The sequence below is a fragment of the Mesoplodon mirus genome, assembly GCF_964341445.2.
Source record: "Mesoplodon mirus genome assembly, chromosome: 11".
Taxonomy (NCBI): Eukaryota; Metazoa; Chordata; class Mammalia; order Artiodactyla; family Ziphiidae; genus Mesoplodon; species Mesoplodon mirus.
In genome coordinates this window covers 72,370,626-72,390,274 of record NC_138987.1, presented here as the reverse complement: position 1 = coordinate 72,390,274, position 19,649 = coordinate 72,370,626, and the positions used below count along the sequence as shown (strand labels likewise).

Here is a 19,649-nt window from a genome sequence, read left to right as displayed (position 1 = left end):
AATTTCCAAAATATTTACTGTATAAGCTGCAAGACTAAAAGCAGCACACACATAGCCTCCTAAATTGACTATCCTAAAATATAACATTTATTTAGATTGTTTTGGCATTTCAACATCCAGTATCTACCATCTGAATTATCAGTAATAATCCAGGCTGGCACCCACCTTCCTATTCACTCTTCCAGTTGTCCCTTCTCTACCCATCCAATTTAATAAATTTTCCCAAGAATTCTTCTCTACAGATTCCCTCAGCCCAGCTCAACACTACTTGTCAACATACAAAGCTACATCCACCCACAGACACCCAAACACAGAGTATGTCTCTCACTCGCCCGGCACTCTAAGCCAGAAGCACTATAAATGAAGCACTGACTGCAGCTATGGCCTCTAGCACAGCTCAATCAGATGTGCAGGTAGTCTACACAAAAGTAACAAAAGGCTGACTGTACCCCAGCTTTCCTACAGACTTTCCTTTAAGGTGTATAATGGCAATCTCAATGTGAATATTTTTCATCCGAATCCGTAAATTCCTTGAATCAAAGCTAAAGGCGAAAGGATAAAAATATTAGCAGATAAGTAATACTTACATTTTCAAATTCACTTTCTTTGTAAAGTCTACCCTTTGATGGATATAAAGCTCAAAGTAGGTAAGTAGTGTTCTAAGGAAAGATTCTAGTTTAATGGCAGTAATTTATTTATTAAGAGCTGACTCTGTGTCAGGAACTATGGTAAGCACTTCACAAACATTTAATCCTAAAAGCTGAGCAAGATAAATATTATAATCTCCACTTATTGATAAGGAAACTAGGGTTTAGAGAAATAAAATAACTTGACCAAGGTTACAGAGCAAGAAACCAATAAAAGTTGACATCTGAGTGACTTGATCTCAAAGCCTTGCCTCATTACATGTGTGTGCATGCATGCACGTGTGTTTTAAATGCCTTCAGAAGATACGTTATGACCAAATGCCCCCATCACATTCTCTGCAGAAACATGGACATGTTTCATTTTCCTTCCAATTGTTAGATCTTTTTCTAAGACTTACACAAGTCAAATTTATGTGTCTCCGCTGTCTAATAAAACTATTTGACAAGTTTTTCACATGTATTAGAAAACAGGATATATGTGGAAAGCAAAAAGTTATATACTGCCTATTCATATTTTAAGGAATTTTGTAAATTAAAAACAAAACTTTAAAATTTTCCATGAGAAAATATTTAAATTTTCTTAGTGTAGACAATAGGGAAAAAAGGTACATAATTACACACACTGAGAAATCACAGCAAAAATACAAGTTGTACCAAGCAATGAAAAATGCTATCTAGGGCTTCCCTGGTGGCGCAGTGGTTAAGAATCTGCCTGCCAATGCAGGGGACACAGGTTCAATCCCTGGCCTGGGAAGATCCCACATGCCATGGAGCAACTAAGCCCATGCACCACAACTACTGGGCCTGCGCTCTAGAGCCCACGAGCCACAACTACTGAGCCCACATGCTACAACTACTGAAGCCCGCACGCCTAGAGCCTGTGCTCCACAACAAGAGAAGTCACCGCAATGAGAAGCCTGAGCACCACGATGAAGAGCAGCCCCTGCTCGCTGCAACTAGAGAAAGCCCGCGCACAGAAACAAGGACCCAATGCAGCCAAAAAAAAAAAAAAATGCTATCTAAATTGAAAGAAATCAGAATTAAAGTTATGACTAAAAAAATTTCTTAAATATTTAATAGAAACCAATGTGAATTTTAGGTTTTGTCACATTCAGATTTGACCAAGTACTGAACTTCTCTCTCACTAGCATCTTTATTAATAAAAATGCAATTCAATTAAAATAAGTAACAACCTTGGTTATTCAATTTGATAAACTCCTGGCTTCCATGCAAAAATCTGAACAAGCACACACAGCTTCTTAATGAATAATGATGGACTTGAATTCACAATGTAAAATACAGCTTTTAAGAAAAAAATGGGAGAGGGCTGCTCATTAATTAGTGATCAATCCCCTTGGAAATGTTTTCTCATCATATGTAAGTAAAAACTATTTTACTCAAAACACCTCAAAATATTTCCAGTTATTATCTCAGTTATCTTTATAACATATCTTTTAAAATGATAAGGCTACCATTAGTTCTATTTTTTGTTGCTTAATTATCTGAACTCTAGGACTACCTTACTGATATAAAATTCTGCTTCTCCCAGAATTTAAGTAAAAGCAATGTGCCATTCTTCAAGAAAATCACCTAAATATTTTCACACATTCTTATATTCATATTTTGCTACAGCACCCTAGCAATAAATTTTGACTAGTCATATCATTAAAGCCACCCACTCTCCTTTATACAACACATGACAGTTTGCTCCCTAAATGAAATATCGAGATTAAGAAACTTACCAAGTTTCCAGCGGGTACTCCAAAGTCAGCCAGGTAGAGAAGGGAAATGAAGAATCCCTGAAAGCAGCCAGCTCTAGATAAAGCCTCCCCCATCTTAATACTGAATATTTTGTACTAAAAATTTTGCTGGCAAAAATCTTAACACCTCAGTGATGAGAATTAATAAGTATCAACGGAGTCAGAGGGGACAGTCCTGGATGAGTTACCTCTTTGCAGTCTTTTACAATTGGCTGTATCACACTGAGGTCCTGATGACTGCCACTCATAGCGCTGCTTGTACTTTTATTTCTTGTATGCCCCTTTTTAACATGTGTCTTTCCACCTGGCAGAGGCTCTTGTGTAGGTGATGTTGGAGAACTGGACAATACAAGTGTCTTCAATGCAGCTACTTCAGCTTGAAGTACATCAATCTTGAAAAGAAAGCAACACAGTCACATACACTGAATATGTTTTATGACAGATGCAGCTAAATGTTAGTAATTTGGTTACTTTCAAAGATGAAATATAAGTTTAATCTGTATTTCCCATGGATTAATAAAAGGAAAGTAAAACCAAATGTTTTTTTTTTTAAACCAAGTTTTTTGATGTTTCCATACCGTCTGGATTCAGCTGCTATTCACATCAGCTGACATTTTTTAAATTATCAAAATGTCTAACATTTCACTTATGTGAATTTTCAAAATCTTCAAAATATATTTAAAAATAGCTTATGATTAGTTGTTGTTCATTCCTAAAATAGTAAAATCTAATATCATTTCAGTTGGCTTTTTTTTAGTGAATTAAGAAAATAAATATTAACTTTAAAATGTGATTATATAACCCTTTTGATAATACATGTGATTCACAAGCCTTTAAATCATTTGCTTCTAATATAAATGGACACCAAATATTCATTATTAATTATATATATGTAGTAGCTATTTTCTTCTTTATAGTTTCCTGTAGTTTTAAAAATCTTCTAAAGTAAGCACTGCTTTTATAATCAGAACAAATCCAATAAATGTTAAAGTATTTTAAAAATAGTAATCACTAATTTCTTTACATTTTATAGTATTAACAGCAGCAACAACTTACTTTTCCTTGTGCTTCTTTTAGCTGTTTTTCTGCTGTTGCCTGCTTGACATTTGCTTCTCTCACCATCTTATGAGCTTCCTGAAAAAGTTAACATCTCAAATTTTGGAAACAAAGTATTTAGCATTTGTTTTCAAAAATCTTTCAACATGTGTCTATGATTGAGGCAAAGATACACTAACAAAATTTTGCCTAAAATTAAGTATCCAGCATAAACTGCTGAAATAGCAGTTGTCATCAGCCAGACCAACTATTAGGAATAAGGAATAGGCACCTTCTTTTAGTATCTATTACCACTGAGGCAGCCAAGTTGAGTTTGATCATTCTGATCAATCCCTGTGTAAGGACTGCAAATGTGATGAAGGAAAACACATGACCCACATGTCAAACCCAACTTCTTTGCAGTTAAGTTTTTATAATTTGGTATACACACAAACAAACACACACACACACTATTCATTCATATTACTACTCACAGCAAAGACATACAGAAGGGACAAGTAAAAATATTAACACATCAATAATGTTGCAGTTTATAGGAGTAACAGTTGAGAAACCTTAGAGCTTCCAATAAAAATATTCACAAAATGATATTAAATGACAATTTTGTGCAGAGCAATCTAAAAAGGCAAATCAGAGTTAACCCTTTAATAAGATCTTAACTTTTTAGTACCACAAATACGAAACTCTAGGTATTTAATTCTCCTTTATTCATATATCATTTATTCATCAAACACTTATTCATGACACCTCTTCATGAGGTACTGTTCCAGGTGCTGATAATACACTGGGAAAAGAGACAAGGTCCCTGCTCTTAAGGAGCTTACATTCTGATTACATTCTAATAATCAAATAAAATATCTGAGTACAAATTCTGGATTTTATTCTAAATCCACTATGAAGCCTTATGGTTTTTTAAGGAAGAGAGTGACATGATCTTACTTGTACTTTAAAAAGCTTACTCTCCTGTATGGAATAATCCCTATAAAGAATAAGAATAGATTGGAACAGTATACAGGGTGCTCAAGATAATCCCCCAGGATTTAAGAACATGTATTTTAGAACTTCAGTTTACAGTTCATGAGAAGGAAGGAAGTGAGGGAAGGAGGAAGGAAGGAAGGAAATCAGCTTCAAAGACATTTAATCATTTGACAACAGAACCCTCACTAGGTCTGTTGACTGTTCAGGGGAGAGTAGAAGTTCTCCACACCAGAATTCCACGGTGGCACTCCCATTTGTCCATTTGCTCTTAGAGGACTGTAATGAACTGCAGCTTGTATGTACCCATGAATGTGAGTTTACAGATTATATTATTCTAAATAAGAGAAGCTTTACTATCAATGCTTTATAATGAGATTAACTGTGAGAATATGCCATGCACAATTATGCTGGTTATCTTGTGTCAAAGTCTGTAAGAGCTATCAAATTTAATAATGAGGTGAGCATTTTTCTTTTAAAAATAACAAATGTTTCAGCTGTGCTAGATTTTTCTGTGATGTCACTGTCCATAAAACACTACTTGACAGGTAGTTTCAAAATAATAAACATATCTATCTGACCCACCAAGATAAGTGACATTTAAACTATGAATGCAGAAGTAACTCGTGCTAAGGACAGAATATTTGTTTAAATGTTTGGAAATGGACTCTGGTTTCATAAATAGCGGACTATGCAACTTGAAACAAACTTCCTACAGAGAACAATTTTTAAAAGTGGGACATTTTTTAAAAATGTGTTTGAAGACATTAGAGAGCTAACAAAATAGTGACGAATCAGAGGACCAAGATCCAGGAGAACAGGTAAACCCAGGAAAGTGGGCTGGGATTTGGGTTGACTTGTCCCTTAGAGATATAAGGGATACATTGAAAAGGTATAACATACATGTTATTGGAGTCCAAAAAGGAAAGAGAAAAGAGCTAGAATGAGGCAGGAGCAGTATCTAAAATGATAATTCATAGGTTTTAGCAAATTGACAAAAGACATCAAAGGATATATTCAAAAAAGTTTGAAAACTTTTCTATCACTGTCATTCTTAAACTGAAAAATGATATAAGTATCATCTATATGGGCAGTCAACAAACTTTCTAGAAAGGCCAGATAGTAAGTAGTTTGAGCTTTGTAAGCCATATGGTCTCTATTGTAACTACTCAACTCTGCTGCTGCAGTGTGAAAGCAGCCATAGACAGTAAAACAATGAGTGTGGCCATTCCAATAAAAATTCATGGGCACTGAAATATGAGCTTCATATAGTTTTCATATGTCACAAAATATTCCTCTTTTGATTTTTTTTCCCCACCTCTTACCATTTGGAAATGTAAAAACCAATCTTGTCTCATTAGGCTGTACAAAAGTATATATAGGCCAGTTTTGCCCTGCAGGCTGTAGGTTGCAGACCTCTGATCTATACAAATATTCATGTCTGTGTACTTACAAACTTTGAAAACAGAATTTTTTTCCTATCTGGTTAGCAGTGATTCAAATGAAGGGGATTTTCTTCTCTTTTTTAAAAAAAGTGTTTATTCAACATCTTCTGATTAATTTGCAAAAAATTAATTTGTTGGTATTAGAGAAGACAAAAATTCACTAGAGAATGTTCTGGAAAAGCCTTCACATAACTGGCAATGGGACTGAAAATTCAGTATAATGACTTATTACAGGAAAAGAAGTACTTGTTCCTTTTGGATCAGTATATCTGTGAGTCAGCAGCAGCATTACATCTAAATTTTAAAAATGGAATTTAGACCAGACCTTCATCTGGATCATAAATTTAAAACAAGATTTCAAAACAAGGTAACATATTCAATCACACTGCTCTCACTAAATAAATATATACACTCACAATATGTTTTAGTGAGAATAAAATACTTTTGTACTATTATAAAAAATTTAAGCATTTTTATTATCTCACTCTTTTTAAAACTTTTGTGTTTTATACTGTATGTAACACATTATATGTGTGTTAGTGTATGTGCATAATTTGTAAGTAAGTACATATGCTCTCAGAACAGTGTCTAGTACATAGGAAACTCTCAATAAATAGTAGGTATCTTTATCATAATGAAGGTCCATGCTCAAATTTGTCTCTGTGGCTTGAGACAAATGGAAGTTCCATTTATGACTTTCATAGCACTTAAAGCAAGATCAAGGTCATGAATTTGGGTCCCAACTTTGCTCCTTACTCTAATTATGCCTCATTTTCTTCACCGACAAAATAACAATTTATACTATATGTGCCATATAGCATTGTTGAGAGAAAACTAAGCATATTATAGACATTTATTAAAACTGGCTAAAAAAATATAAAAACATCTTAAGACTACATATCTTTTTTTTCCATGTTAAATGTAGACTACTTTGTAAAGCATTCTTTCAACCGACTTCATTTTATATTTTACATTATCTCAAAATCTAAAATACGAGAAGAAAAAATATATATATATACATATACACACACACACATATATATAATTTTAGAGTCTTGTATTTGATACATTTAAGACTCAAATTTGCTAAATACAAAGTATAATTATATTCAAGATTAAAAAACCTTTTTAAACAGAAAAAATTTTTTAAACAAACTTTTTGCCCTTTTTTTCTAAATTCATATTGGTTTGAATACAACTTTCTTCATTACTGAAATCATCTTTAATCAATGTAGTTTCTTTCCCAGAAAGTATACACAGTTAAGGTTATTAGCCATTGTTAGGTTGGGGATAAGTTAAGGATCCCAGAACAATGTTTTTTAGATAACTTTTTCATTCACTGCATGAACTGCATTTCTGGTACTTCACATCCTACTATAGAGAGGGAAAAGTCTGTTTGTTCTCCCCCTACTTCATCTAACAAAATGCACATGTAAGTGCAGATGGATGGAAATAAGCAGGGTTAAAATTAAGGGCAGGCAGATAGGAAATCAAAATTAACATAAGTAGCTTAATATATTTGTTTGCTTATCTACTATCCATATATTATAAACATTTCTTCTAACCAGACATTGCTGGAAGAAAAGTCTTATGTTTCTGAGTCCTTCTACATATAAAAATGTAACAAGTTACACAGTTCCTGTTCCAGATCTTTAACTTCCCACTACCTCTATGCTTACATTTATCTTCCTCTCATCTCTGATAACAAGAAAATAAGTTAGTTTTTAAACGTCCATGAAAGCAAATGACCCCCAAAAAGACAGGGGAGAGGGCAAAGGGTTGTGGAGCAGAGGGGGCACGGAAAGCCCACGTGTCTGAAAATATCTTCTGCAATATTACTTGTAATGATAGAAACTGTGGAATGTACACTTGATAGATTATGATTATCATTACATTCACTATGTAGTAACATGAAAAGATGTTATTTAAAGTACAAAATATATTAGGATTACAACTAGGTAAGCAAATACATATAGCTAAAACTAAAAAAGATTCTGCATATAAAAAAATAACAAAAGGTAAAGAAATTTTTCCTCCAACATCTTTTTTTTTTTTTTTTTTTTGCAGTACGCAGGCCTCTCACTGTTGTGGCCTCTCCCGTTGCGGAGCACAGGCTCCGGATGTGCAGGCTCAGTGGCCATGGCTCACGGGCCTACCTGCTCCGCGGCATGTGGGATCTTCCCGGACCAGGGCATGAACCCATGTCCCCTGCATCGGCAGGTGGCAAAATCTTTTTTTACATTAAAATTTTTAAGAACAAATTTTTAGGGAAAAACAGAAAATATTGGTAAAGTGATAATGACACTAGTCATTCTAGTAACACATCAATGTTTTTAATAAGGAACTTCTGAAGGCTAAAGGTCTTATAACCTAAAGGTAGTGGTTCTTAACCAAGGAAATAATACCCTCTCCCCATCCTCCACAAGGATATTTAAAAGTTGTCAAAATGATGAGGGAGTATTACTAGAATTTGGGTTAAGTGTGATGGTTAACTTTGTGTGTCCAACTTGACTGGGCCACAGGTGTCCACATACTTTAGTCAAACATTCTGGATGTTTCTGTGAAGATGCTTCTGGATGAGACTAACATCTGAATTGGTAAACTGAGTAAAGCAGACTGCCCTCCATAATGTGGGTGAGGCTCATCCAATCAGCTGAAGGCCTGTTAGAACAAAAAGGCTCATCCCCAAAGAGTAAGAGAATTCTTCCTGCCTTCAGACTCAAATTGAAACATTAGCTCTTCCTTGGTCTCAAGTCTGTCAGCCTTTGGACTAGAAACTAGAACTACACAATTAGCTCTCCTGGTTCTCTGGCCTTTGGACTCAAGACTGGAACTACACCATCATCTCTCCTGGGTCTCCAGCCTACCAACTCATCCTCCAGATTTTGGGACTTGCCAACCTCCATAACTGCATGAGTCAATTCCTTACATAAGTCTCTTTCTACATACATGTAAATGTATATATGTATATACACACATCCTATTGGTTCTGTTTCTTGGAAAATCCTAATACACCAAGGATTCTAAATGTCCAACAACGTCAATGGCCCCCCTACTGAGAAACACTGATTGAACTGGGTAGGAATTTTGATCCTGTGGCAGGCTGGAAATAAAGATGTGTGCCTTCTAACCTTCCTCAAATCATCCCCTAACAGAAGACTACCTCAAAGGTTTGCCGTCTTTGTTACGGTATCATATAAAGATACTCTAAAGCAGCCCCTAAATAGTTGGTAAAATCAAAATTAAAATTTACCTCCTTTCTTTCCACATACACATTTTTAAACCACCTGATTCTGGTAACCCATAGTGTTTTTTCTTTTCATATCATTTTAAGTTGTAGACTTTACATTTCTTAAAGATTTTATCTTTTTAGAGGACTTATAAATATGCATGAAGCTAAGCATATCTTTTTCAAGATTCCCTCATAAAACAAATCTATCAATATATAAAAACCATGACGTTGCTCTTGGCCAAGATGTAAACAGACCAACCTCAAATAGACTAGCTGTGAGTTCCTCCAATTCCTGTCCAAGTTGATCTCGTACTTTAGAAAGCCTCTCACACTCTTCATCTTTTAACTTCAGTTCCTATGAGAAATTGATCATTTTATTTTTTATTTCCAAAGTTCGAAGTTAGATTCAGCAGACTATACAATTTTTACTAATAAAATTATGAAATACTGCCCCCTCCTACAACATTCGCACTGAAAGTGTTTATTTAGCACTTGCTATGTGGAAACAATCAGGCAAGTCTAAAATTACAAATAATTCTAACTCACATATTAAATTTTCATGTTTTTTCATAAAATATCCAAAGATTAAGTATAATTATTCATTACATGTGAAAATAAACAATTAAATAACTTCATTCTTTTTTCCTTAACTTTTCTCTGAACATATTTATTTCTATCAACCAAGGAATTTCTTCAATTATGCTGAGTCATTTCAATAAATGTTCAGTGAAGTTTTTTCACGTTTACTTTAAAAACTGTTTACCTATAATTCCATGTACCATATTGCAATTAGTCTAAAATTTCCATTAGGAGACTATACCCGTTTAACACTGCAACCAGAGGCAAACAATGTATATTACATTTAAAATTAAGAAGATTAATGACAAAAATCCTACATTTATACGTAACTCCTCAATAGGTCATAAATAGATGCTAAAAATTCCTTTATTAAGATGTTAAATATGCAATTTTATGTTACCCTAAATTTATCTTTCAAACTTAGAGATTAAAAAAAAATCCAAACTCTCTATATATCAGCCACAAATACAGTCATTCTGTAATTGTGGTGGCAGCACAGTTTTTGAATCCCCTGACAATTCCTGACAACCAAATATTCCAACTGGGATATAAGAACCAAATGACTACATCGTCAACAAAACTAGGTGAAAGAAAATCCCCACATATCTCAGACCATGAGAAAATGTGGCTACACTGCCCAGACCACAGGATCAGTCACTGTGTGGAAGGGAGCAGCAGGAAGTGAAAGGGACTACAGAGATACTATATAAAGCCTCAGAACCCAAAAATCATTACAAATGCCCCAAAAGCAGAGGACTATACCCTTGGTAAAAACTGGAAGAAAAAAAATGTGAGAACAAATGGAGAAAAAGGGAAGGGTTTTCACAGGCTCCAAGTTAGAGATGAGTGCAAAAATCATACGCAGTACAGAGGCAGCAAACAGTACAGTGAAGCTCTAAACACTCAGGAATCTCAAAGCATCCAGCAAAGAGACCTTTCCAGAAGGACAGAGCCCTACCATAAGGGGAGAACTCTTGGAATATAAAACCAAATTGCAGGACGGGAATAACGGAGATAGCAAGAGAGAAGGTTCAGATATTAAAGGAGGAAGGAGTGGCAAGGTTCCAAAGGAAACAGATCACTGGAAGTATTATTAGAAAAAAAAATATCTTAGGATGTAATGCTAAGCACAGAGACACTAGGCTGATGGAGAAAACCCTCTTTCACTTTCATGGTTTTCTTGTTATTAATTAGTGCCCTTTCTTTTCAGCTTTAAAGTCCTTTTACATTTCTTGTAAGGCTGGTATAATGGTGAACTCCTTTAGCTTTTACTTGTCTGGAAACCTGTTGATCTCTCCTTCAATTGTGAATGATAATCTTGCTGGGTAGAGTATTCTTGGCTGAAAGTTTTTTCCTTTCAGCACTTTGAATGTATCATGCCAGTCCCTTCTGGATGCAAAGTTTCTGCTGAAATATCTGCTGATAAGTCTTTTGGGAGTTCCCTTGTATGTAACAAGCTAGTTTTCACTTGCTGATTTTGATATTCTCTTTAACTTCTGACATTTTGATTATAATATGTCTTGGTGTCTCTTTGAGTTCTTTTTTGGAACTCTCTGTGTTTCCTGGACCTGGATACCTGTTTCCTTCCCCAGGTTGAGGAAGTTTTCAGCCATTATTTCTTCAAAAAATTCTCTGCCCCCTCCTGTCTCCCTTCTCCTCTGGGACCCCTATAAAGTGAATGTTGTTCCACTAGATAGTGTTCCATAGGCCCCTTAAGCTACCTTCACTTTTTTTCATTCTTTTTTCTTTTTGCTGCTCTATTTGGCTGAGTTCTACTGCTCTGTCTTCCAGATCACTGATGCCTTCTTCTTTTTCATCATCTATCCTCTTGTTGAACCCCTCTAGCGTATTTTTCAGTTCTATTATTAGATTCTTTGGCTCTGTGACCTATGTTTGGTACTTTCTTATATTTTCTATCTCTCTGTTGAAGTTCTCACCATGTTCATCCATTCTTCTCCCAGGTTTGATGAGACCATTATTTTGAACTCTTTATCAGGTAAATTACATTTCTGTTTCATTACGATTATTTATTTACCATATTTATTATTTATCTTATCATAAGATTATTTTCTTGTTCTTTCATTTGGAATACATTTCTCTGTTTCCTAATTTTGACTCTCTGTGTTTGTTTCCATGTATTATGCAAAATAGCTCCCTTTCCCAGTCTTGGAGGAGTGGCCTCATTTAAAAATTGAACTTGGGCTTCCCTGGTGGCGCAGTGGTTGAGAGTCCGCCTGCTGATGCAGGGGACACGGGTTTGTGCCCTGGTCCGGGAAGATCCCACATGCCGCAGAGCGGCTGGGCCCGTGGGCCATGGCCGCTGAGCCTGCACGTCCATAGCCTGTGCTCCGCAATGGGAGAGGCCGCAACAGTGAGAGGCCCGCATACCACAAAAAAAATAAATAAAAAATAAAAAATGAACTTTATTGTTCAAGTCCTAGCTCTTGGCTGCCTCTTGAACCTTTGTGACTATCTAGGCAGCCTGATTTATTCTTGACAGGTCCCAGTTGTGGGTTTGCCAAGACCTGTCAGTGTTCCAAAGGGCGGGACCTTAATCAGCATCTAGTTTCAAGCTGATGAGAAGCCAAACCCTTAGGCAGCAGCTTTTAAAGTATGAAAATATATACAGGCCCACAGGACCACAATTGAAAACCTCGCCAGCCTCCAGACCAGGTGATCCTGAGGTGTCTTCTTGGCAACAGTTGCAAAAATCAGGGCTCCAGACAAGTGTTCAAGCTCCTTTCTGGGAGGTACCTGTGAGCTGTAGCAAGGCCAAGGGAGACAGCAAAGATGGCATCCCCTGGCCTACATTCCCTGAGAACATGCCATGCCCTTCAGAACAGGCTGAAGCTCCAGGACAAGTAAATAGGATTTTTCACAGGAAGACTGGGAGTGTGTTTCAGTCAGCTATCTATGCCATACCCTGGGGATGGTAGTCTGCCAAGAACTGTCTCTCCAACTGTTTCAGTCTCGTGGGGCCCCCAAAACACAAGCCCCCCTCTGGCCTCTAGAGCCAGGCATTCAAGGCTCTGTGTGGACTGTGTGTACCCACTGGCTTTAGCAGGGCTGCAGGAGAGCAAGGTGGGTGGCGTGTGCCCACTGGCTTTCCTGAGGCTGTGGGAGAGCACAGGGATGGAGAACACTAGCAAGGTAGAGGGAGAGTCCAAAAATGGCACCTGCCAGTGCTTGCAAGATAGAGAATGCAAAAACAGAGCCTGCCAGCACTTCCATCCCCAGAGAGAGTCCCAATAAGCCCCTCCCACTCTGGTGGATGCTTTAAGATTAGCAGATGAATCTCCTCACTTATGGTCTAGGCACTTTTCAAACTGTTGCTTTTGTGCTGGGTCCCAGGGTAAGAGAGTCTGCGTGTGAGCCTTTAAGAGTGAAATCTTAGTTCCCTACAGCCTTTTGGGTCTCCTGGACATAAGCCCCATTGGTTTTCAAAGCCAAACGTTTTGGGGGCTCATCTCTCCAGTGCAGGTCCCAAGGATTAAGGTGCCTGATGTGGGGAACAAATCCGTTGCTTCTCAGGGAGAGGCTCTGTGTTTGTGAGATCCTTCCTGATTGTGGGTCAGCCGCACCAGGGGTGGGATTCCTGGTGAGACTGCATGTCTGCCTCTCCTACCTGTCTCTAAGTGGCCTTTTTATCATTTGTGTGGAGAAGCTGTTCAACTAGTTCTTTTTCAGAGGGAATTATTACATATGTGGCTGTAGATCTGGTGTGTTCATGGGAGGAGGTGGGTTCAGGATCTTCCAACACCATCATCTTGAACCACCTTCTCAAGAAAACCTTGAACAAGGCTTACCTCTGAGAGACAGAAGTGGCTACACAGATACACCACCAACAACAGAAGGGAAAGCCCTGGAACATGAGACTGAGAGAGCTATCCCGGTTTATCCTACTCCTTCACAGGAACCTCTTCCTAATAATCCTGGGAAATCCAATTCATTTAAACATGAAAAACAAACAAACAGAAGATATGTGAAGTTACCATAATAAAAAAGTTAAACATAAAGCCAAGTCAACTATTGATACAAGGGAAAGAAAATCAGATAGGTATCAAATTTCAACAGGATTTTATGCTAGAAAACAATGGAATCACATTTTTAAGATATTCAAGGGAAAAAAATGTGAGTTGAGGATTTTATATCCAGCCAAAGTATCCTTCAAATGTCAGACCAGAAACAGAAAATTATAAAACTGTAAAACTTTAGAAAATATATCCCCCATAAGCCTGCCTGAGTTATCAAGCAGCAAATGAGTTTCATGTAATCAAGAAAAAAACTGGAGAAGCTTTAACATTAAGAACTGGGGGTGAGAAGCAAATGTATTTAACTGTAGAACTACAACTAGAAGACGGGAATACACAAGAATGAAAAGACAAGGCACAGACTGGGAGAAAATATTTGCAGAAGACATCTGATAAAGGACTGTTAACCAAAATATACAAAGAATTCTTAGTAAGAAAACAATCTGATTACAAAATGTGCAAAAGATCTGAACAGACACCTCACCAAAGATATACAAATGTCAAATGAGCATATGAAAAGACATTCCATATTACATGTCATCAGGGAAATGCAAACGACAACAACGAGATATCACCATACACCTATCAGAATGGCCAAAAACCAAAACACTGAGAACAGTATACACTGAGAAGGATGGAGAGCAACACGAATTCTCATGCATTGCTGGTGGGAATACAAATGGTACAGCCACTTTGGAAGACAGCTTGCAATTTTTTACAAAACCAAACATACTCTTACCACACAATCCAGCAATCATACACCTTGGTATTTCCCCAAAGGATATGAAAACTTGTATCTACACAAAAGCCTGCACATAGATGTTTACACATTCATAACTGCCAAAACTTGGAAGCAACCAAATATCCTTCAGTAATTAAATGAATAATTAAACTTTTGTACATCCAAATAATGAACCATTACTCAGCATTAAGTGGAAATGAGCTATCAAGCCATGAAAAGACATGGAGAAAATAAATGCATGACTAAATAAAAGAATTCAATCTGAAAAGGCTACATACTGTATGACTCCAACTACGTGACATTCTGAAAAAGGGAAAACTATGGAGATGGTAAAAAGATCAGTGGGCGGCCAGGGACTGAGGGGAAGGGAGGGATGAACAGGTAGAGCACAGAGGACTTTCAGGACAGTGAAACTGTTCCATGTGATACGACAGTGATAGATACACATTATTATATTGTTGTCAAAATCCACAGAATGTACAACACCAAGAGTGAACCCTAATGTAAACACTAAAGTAAATGGGGGATAATAACATGTCAATATAGGTTCACCAACAGTAACAAATGTACCATTCTGGGGTGAGATGTTGATAGTGGGAGTGGCTATGCATATGTGGGGAAAGGGGATATATAGCAACTCTGTACTTTCCTCTCAATTTCTGCCATGAGCTTAAAACTGCTCTAAAAAAAAGTCTGTTTTTTTAAATGGGGATAAAGTTAAGAAAGCAGTTACATAAGTGTTATTAGTTTTAGAAACGTAAAAATAACACACACAAAAAAACAACAACAAAAAAACCCCAATAAAATAGGAGAAAGATGAAACTAAATTCACTAACTTCTTAAATATAAACTGGGAATAAAGGGATATAACTTGAGGCTCACAAATCAATTAGTATAAACCTAAACATATTTAACACCATAGAGATTAACATTAATACCTTTAACTAAAATTAAATGATAGAGGAGAAGGAAAGAAATAGTTACTAGATAATTTTATGGTATTGCTTATAGTAGGGAACAAAGTCAGTACCTAAAGAAAGGCTAAGAGAAATTCTTTGATTAAAGGTAACAACTAGAATGGAAATCAAACCTTCCAAAATACCAAATAGGAAAAAAAGGAAGAAGGCACAAAGAAAACAGAGCACATAGTGAAAAGAATTGTATTCATAGGGTAGACATTTGAAAGCTATGTGACAGAAACAAGCCCCAATGAAGAATACTTATCAATAAATACAAATGTGTGCAACTCACTTATTAAAAGAAAATGATTTTCAGATCGGCTAAAAGAGCAAAATCCATCTCTATTCTCTATACAAGAGACACACCTAAAACTAAGTGATTCAGACAGATTAAAAATAAAAGGATGGATAGAAGTGCACTAAAAAATATAATACAAATAAAAACAAAACAGAGACCTCAATATTGATATCAGACTAGGCAGGGCAAAAGTCATTAAAGTAGATAAAGGAAACTTCATAATGCTAAAGACTACAACACAAGTTGGAATACTCTCAAATGCAAAATGAAAAAGTAGACCTAAATAAATAGGAAGAAAGACATATTATGTTCTTGAATAGAAAGTCATCATAAAGATGCCAATTCTCCCTGAGTTAATTTAGAACTCTGTAAATGCATAAGTTTAATTCCAGATCCTTCTGAACTCTAAAATTTCACAATTTTATAATTGTATATGAAATCTAAGTCAATTCATTCAACATTTCCTGAAATGTATCCCTCAGGATACAAAACCAAGTAAGATACTGTCCCCTTGAGAAGCTTCCAATCCTCAGAGCAATACATATGTCATTCACAAAGGCAAATTCTTGAATCATTCCCTACCATTTACCAAAGTAAACCTCACCCTGATACTAAAGACCCTCTACAATATGCGCTCAGTTTCCCTTTTCAGGGTTATTACCCTTGATCCATACTCTAAAACTAGAGTTAAACTGGTCTGATTCATTCCTGTTTCATTCCCCAATTTGATCTCATCCACCTGGACTGGGCATAAATCTCTGACTCTTTATCTTTACGCTTCTAGGTCTAAATCAATCTACCTATATGAACTCAAATTTGTATTTCATGTGAATACTTTTTAGAATGTCATTTGTACTTTTCATTATCAGTACCTTATACTGTAAAACAGCTTTTCAAAATTCACTCCTTCAACAAACATTAATTTCGTGCTAACAATGCATCAGGCATTCATCTAGGTGCTGGAAAGAGAAAAGGAATGAGGCCCAGTCCATGCTTTTCACAAAGCCATAGCCTACTGAGGGCAGCAAATCTTTAAACAGATTCACAAGGAAAACTGATAAGGGCTATTGTAGTGATGTGCACATATTAGAAAAAGTAGGAGCCTGCCAAACATAAAGAATAAAACAGTGTATTCCACAGTGACTAAAGATGCGGAGGGGTGGATGCCACAGATAACGTCAGAAAGTTAGGTTTATGGTGAGTCCTGAAAAGCCTTGGCTAACAAAGTGGAACTTACTTCAAAGAAAAGGGGAAATCATCCCAAAGGCAATGGGAAGTCACTGAAGGATTTTAAACGGGACAGTGACAATCAGACTGCAATTCAAAACAGTACCTTGAACAGTGTGGTTAGGTTAAAAAAAAAAGACTGGGCTTCCCTGGTGGCGCAGTGGTTGAGAGTCCACCTGCCAATGCAGGGGACGCGGGTTCGTGCCCTGGTCCGGGAAAATCCCACATGCCGCAGAGCGGCTGGGCCCGTGAGCCATGGCCGCTGAGCCTGCGCGTCTGGAGCCTGTGCTCCACAACGGAAGAGGCCACAGCAGTGAGAGGCCCGCGTACCACAAAAAAAAAAAAAAAGACTGGAGACAGGGAAGACAGTTGATTACTGAAGTATTTCAGGCAAGAGACACAGACTTAAGAGTAGTAGTACTAGAGAAAAGAAATTTGAGGGATATTTCAAACACAGAAAATCAGGACTCTATGATCAAGTATATTCCATCAAATTGAAGACTCATTAATTTTACGATAAACATTTTATACATCAAGAAAGAAAAAATGCTGGCAATGAAACTATGATCTGATGGGGTTTTTTTTTCATTTAGAATTTTCATTTTGTACTTTATAGGAAGAACACTTTCAAACTGATGGAGACACAAATTTTTATCGTATGTCATTCTCTTTTGTACCTTTCTCTTTGTTTTGATGTCCTATCATAGTGAGATCCTTTTAGGACATTTAACCCAGTAATTCAGCACCCAGCTCACGTAATTCAACTGATTTAATAACAACATGTACGGCTACAGGCAAGTTAGCACGCAATCAGGCAATGACAACTCTTATGACTGTTGCCTAGCTGGGAGCAATTTTAAAACTCATACTGATTTCAGAGACGTTAAAATGAGGAACAACGTACAACTAAGGATCAATGAAACATTACCACACATACATGTCTTTTCTCCCCAACTAGTAAGCACCTTAAGAGTAGGGTAAAGTCTAAGTTATTTTTCCCTCTACAGGGCCTAATACAAGCTGTGAGAACTTTGGTTACTCAAGAAATGTTTGTTCATAAAAGAACACAATAAATGTTTATAAGCATCCTTGGTCACAGTTAGTAGGACCATGCTACACATGGATCTGTACGAGTATGTGTTTTGAATGACTTTCTCTGGCTGCAAGCTATTCCACCAGATTTTATTTTCTAAGTCATTTTCATTCTCTTTTAAGGAAGAAAAATTAGAAGTTGAAAGTAACACCTTATATCAGTAGGTCTCACACTTTAGTGAATATAAGAATCAATAGGGTGCTATACACCAGAAACTAACACAACATTGTAAATCAATTATACTTCAATTAAAAAACAAAAAGGAGGGCTTCCCTGGTGGCACAGTGGTTAAGAATCCACCTGCCAATGCAGGGGACACGGGTTCGAACCCTGGTCTGGGAAGATCCCACATGCCGTGGAGCAACTAAGCCCGTGAGCCACAACTACTGAGTCTGCATTTTAGAGTCCGCAAGCCACCACTACTGAGCCCGCATGCCACAACTACTAAAGCCCGTGCACCTAGAGCCCATGCTCCGCAAGAGAAGCCACCACAATGGGAGGCCCACACACCGCAACAAAGAGTAGCCCCCACTCACTGCAAGTAGAGAAAGCCCGCTAGCAGCAATGAAGACCCAACACAGCCAAAAACAAATAAATAAATTTATATATATATAAAAAAGAATCAATAGTGTAGTTTATTGAAAATGCATATCCTCAAGCCTCAACACAATAATTTCGTTTCCAGAGAATCTGGGGTAGACTCCAGGAATCTACATTTTAAAAGTGATGTACTAAAACCCAACTTCTGCCTCAGGATTCCACCAAAAGTTGTTCTTCAGCAATGACCTGTAGAAGGCCAAACAAGTGAAGGACTACATCACCACCTCTGGCATCCCTGTACCTGAAAATCAATAACCACATGGTTGCTCCCCCTACACACAGTATGGATTTGTTGCTGGTAAGTGGTTACCCCACCAAAGACTACATTTCCCAGCCCATCACACATTTAAGTATCAGCATGAAACTGGTTCACACCAATGGAATGTAAGTAAAAGTTATGTGTATCACTTCTAAGTCAAAGCTTTTTAGAAGCAGGTGTGCTTTCTCCAAGTTTTCTTTTCCCTTCACTTCACTGGTTAGATACGATAATAAAACTCTAAAAGATTACAAAGATCCAAGACAGAAGAAACATAGACCTCTGAATTATTTCACAAAGAATTACCTGTGAACTATGAACATTTGGTTTAAAGTGTTAAATGAATAAAAATGAACTTCTATTAAGTCACTAAAATTTAGGGGTACCTTACAAGAAACTAGCACATCCCTAACTAATATATTATGCACGTGTGTCTACTTACACAACAGTGTAACTGCATACACATGTATATATTCATTTAATCAAGAGAATGTGTTGAGAAGCCATTATGTACTCAAGATATAATCATGAGCAAAAACACATGTAATCCTTATCCTCATGAAGCTCACAATTATTGAAGTGTATGTTTAAGTGTCGACTTCTGTGTTGGGGTTAACTGGGATGGGGCAGAGCAAACAATACAAATCAAGAAAGAGAACTTTCACTCTCAACCAAGATAGAGTACCAGGGATCATATGTACCACCCTGCTTGACAGAACTAAAAAAAAACCAGAAAAAAAGTGCAAAAT

General features: G+C 36.8%; 1 protein-coding gene across 6 annotated transcripts in view; it reads right to left on the bottom strand.

The window, feature by feature from the left end:
- The window catches only part of RAB3IP (RAB3A interacting protein), a 49,034-nt gene that overhangs the window by 11,733 nt on the left and 17,652 nt on the right, over positions 1-19,649 (bottom strand). For 2 of the 6 annotated variants that reach the window (XM_082635931.1, XM_082635932.1), the window contains exons 4-6: positions 9,375-9,470; positions 3,464-3,541; positions 2,596-2,799 (exon numbers count right to left, since the gene is read on the bottom strand). In XM_082635931.1, the coding sequence (XP_082492057.1) occupies positions 2,596-2,799; positions 3,464-3,541; positions 9,375-9,470 (378 nt within the window). Of the gene's footprint in view, positions 1-2,595; positions 2,800-3,463; positions 3,542-9,374; positions 9,471-13,500; positions 13,546-19,649 lie in introns of those variants that run through there. The other 4 variants (XM_082635933.1, XM_082635934.1, XM_082635936.1 and 1 more) reach the window with 3 other exon arrangements.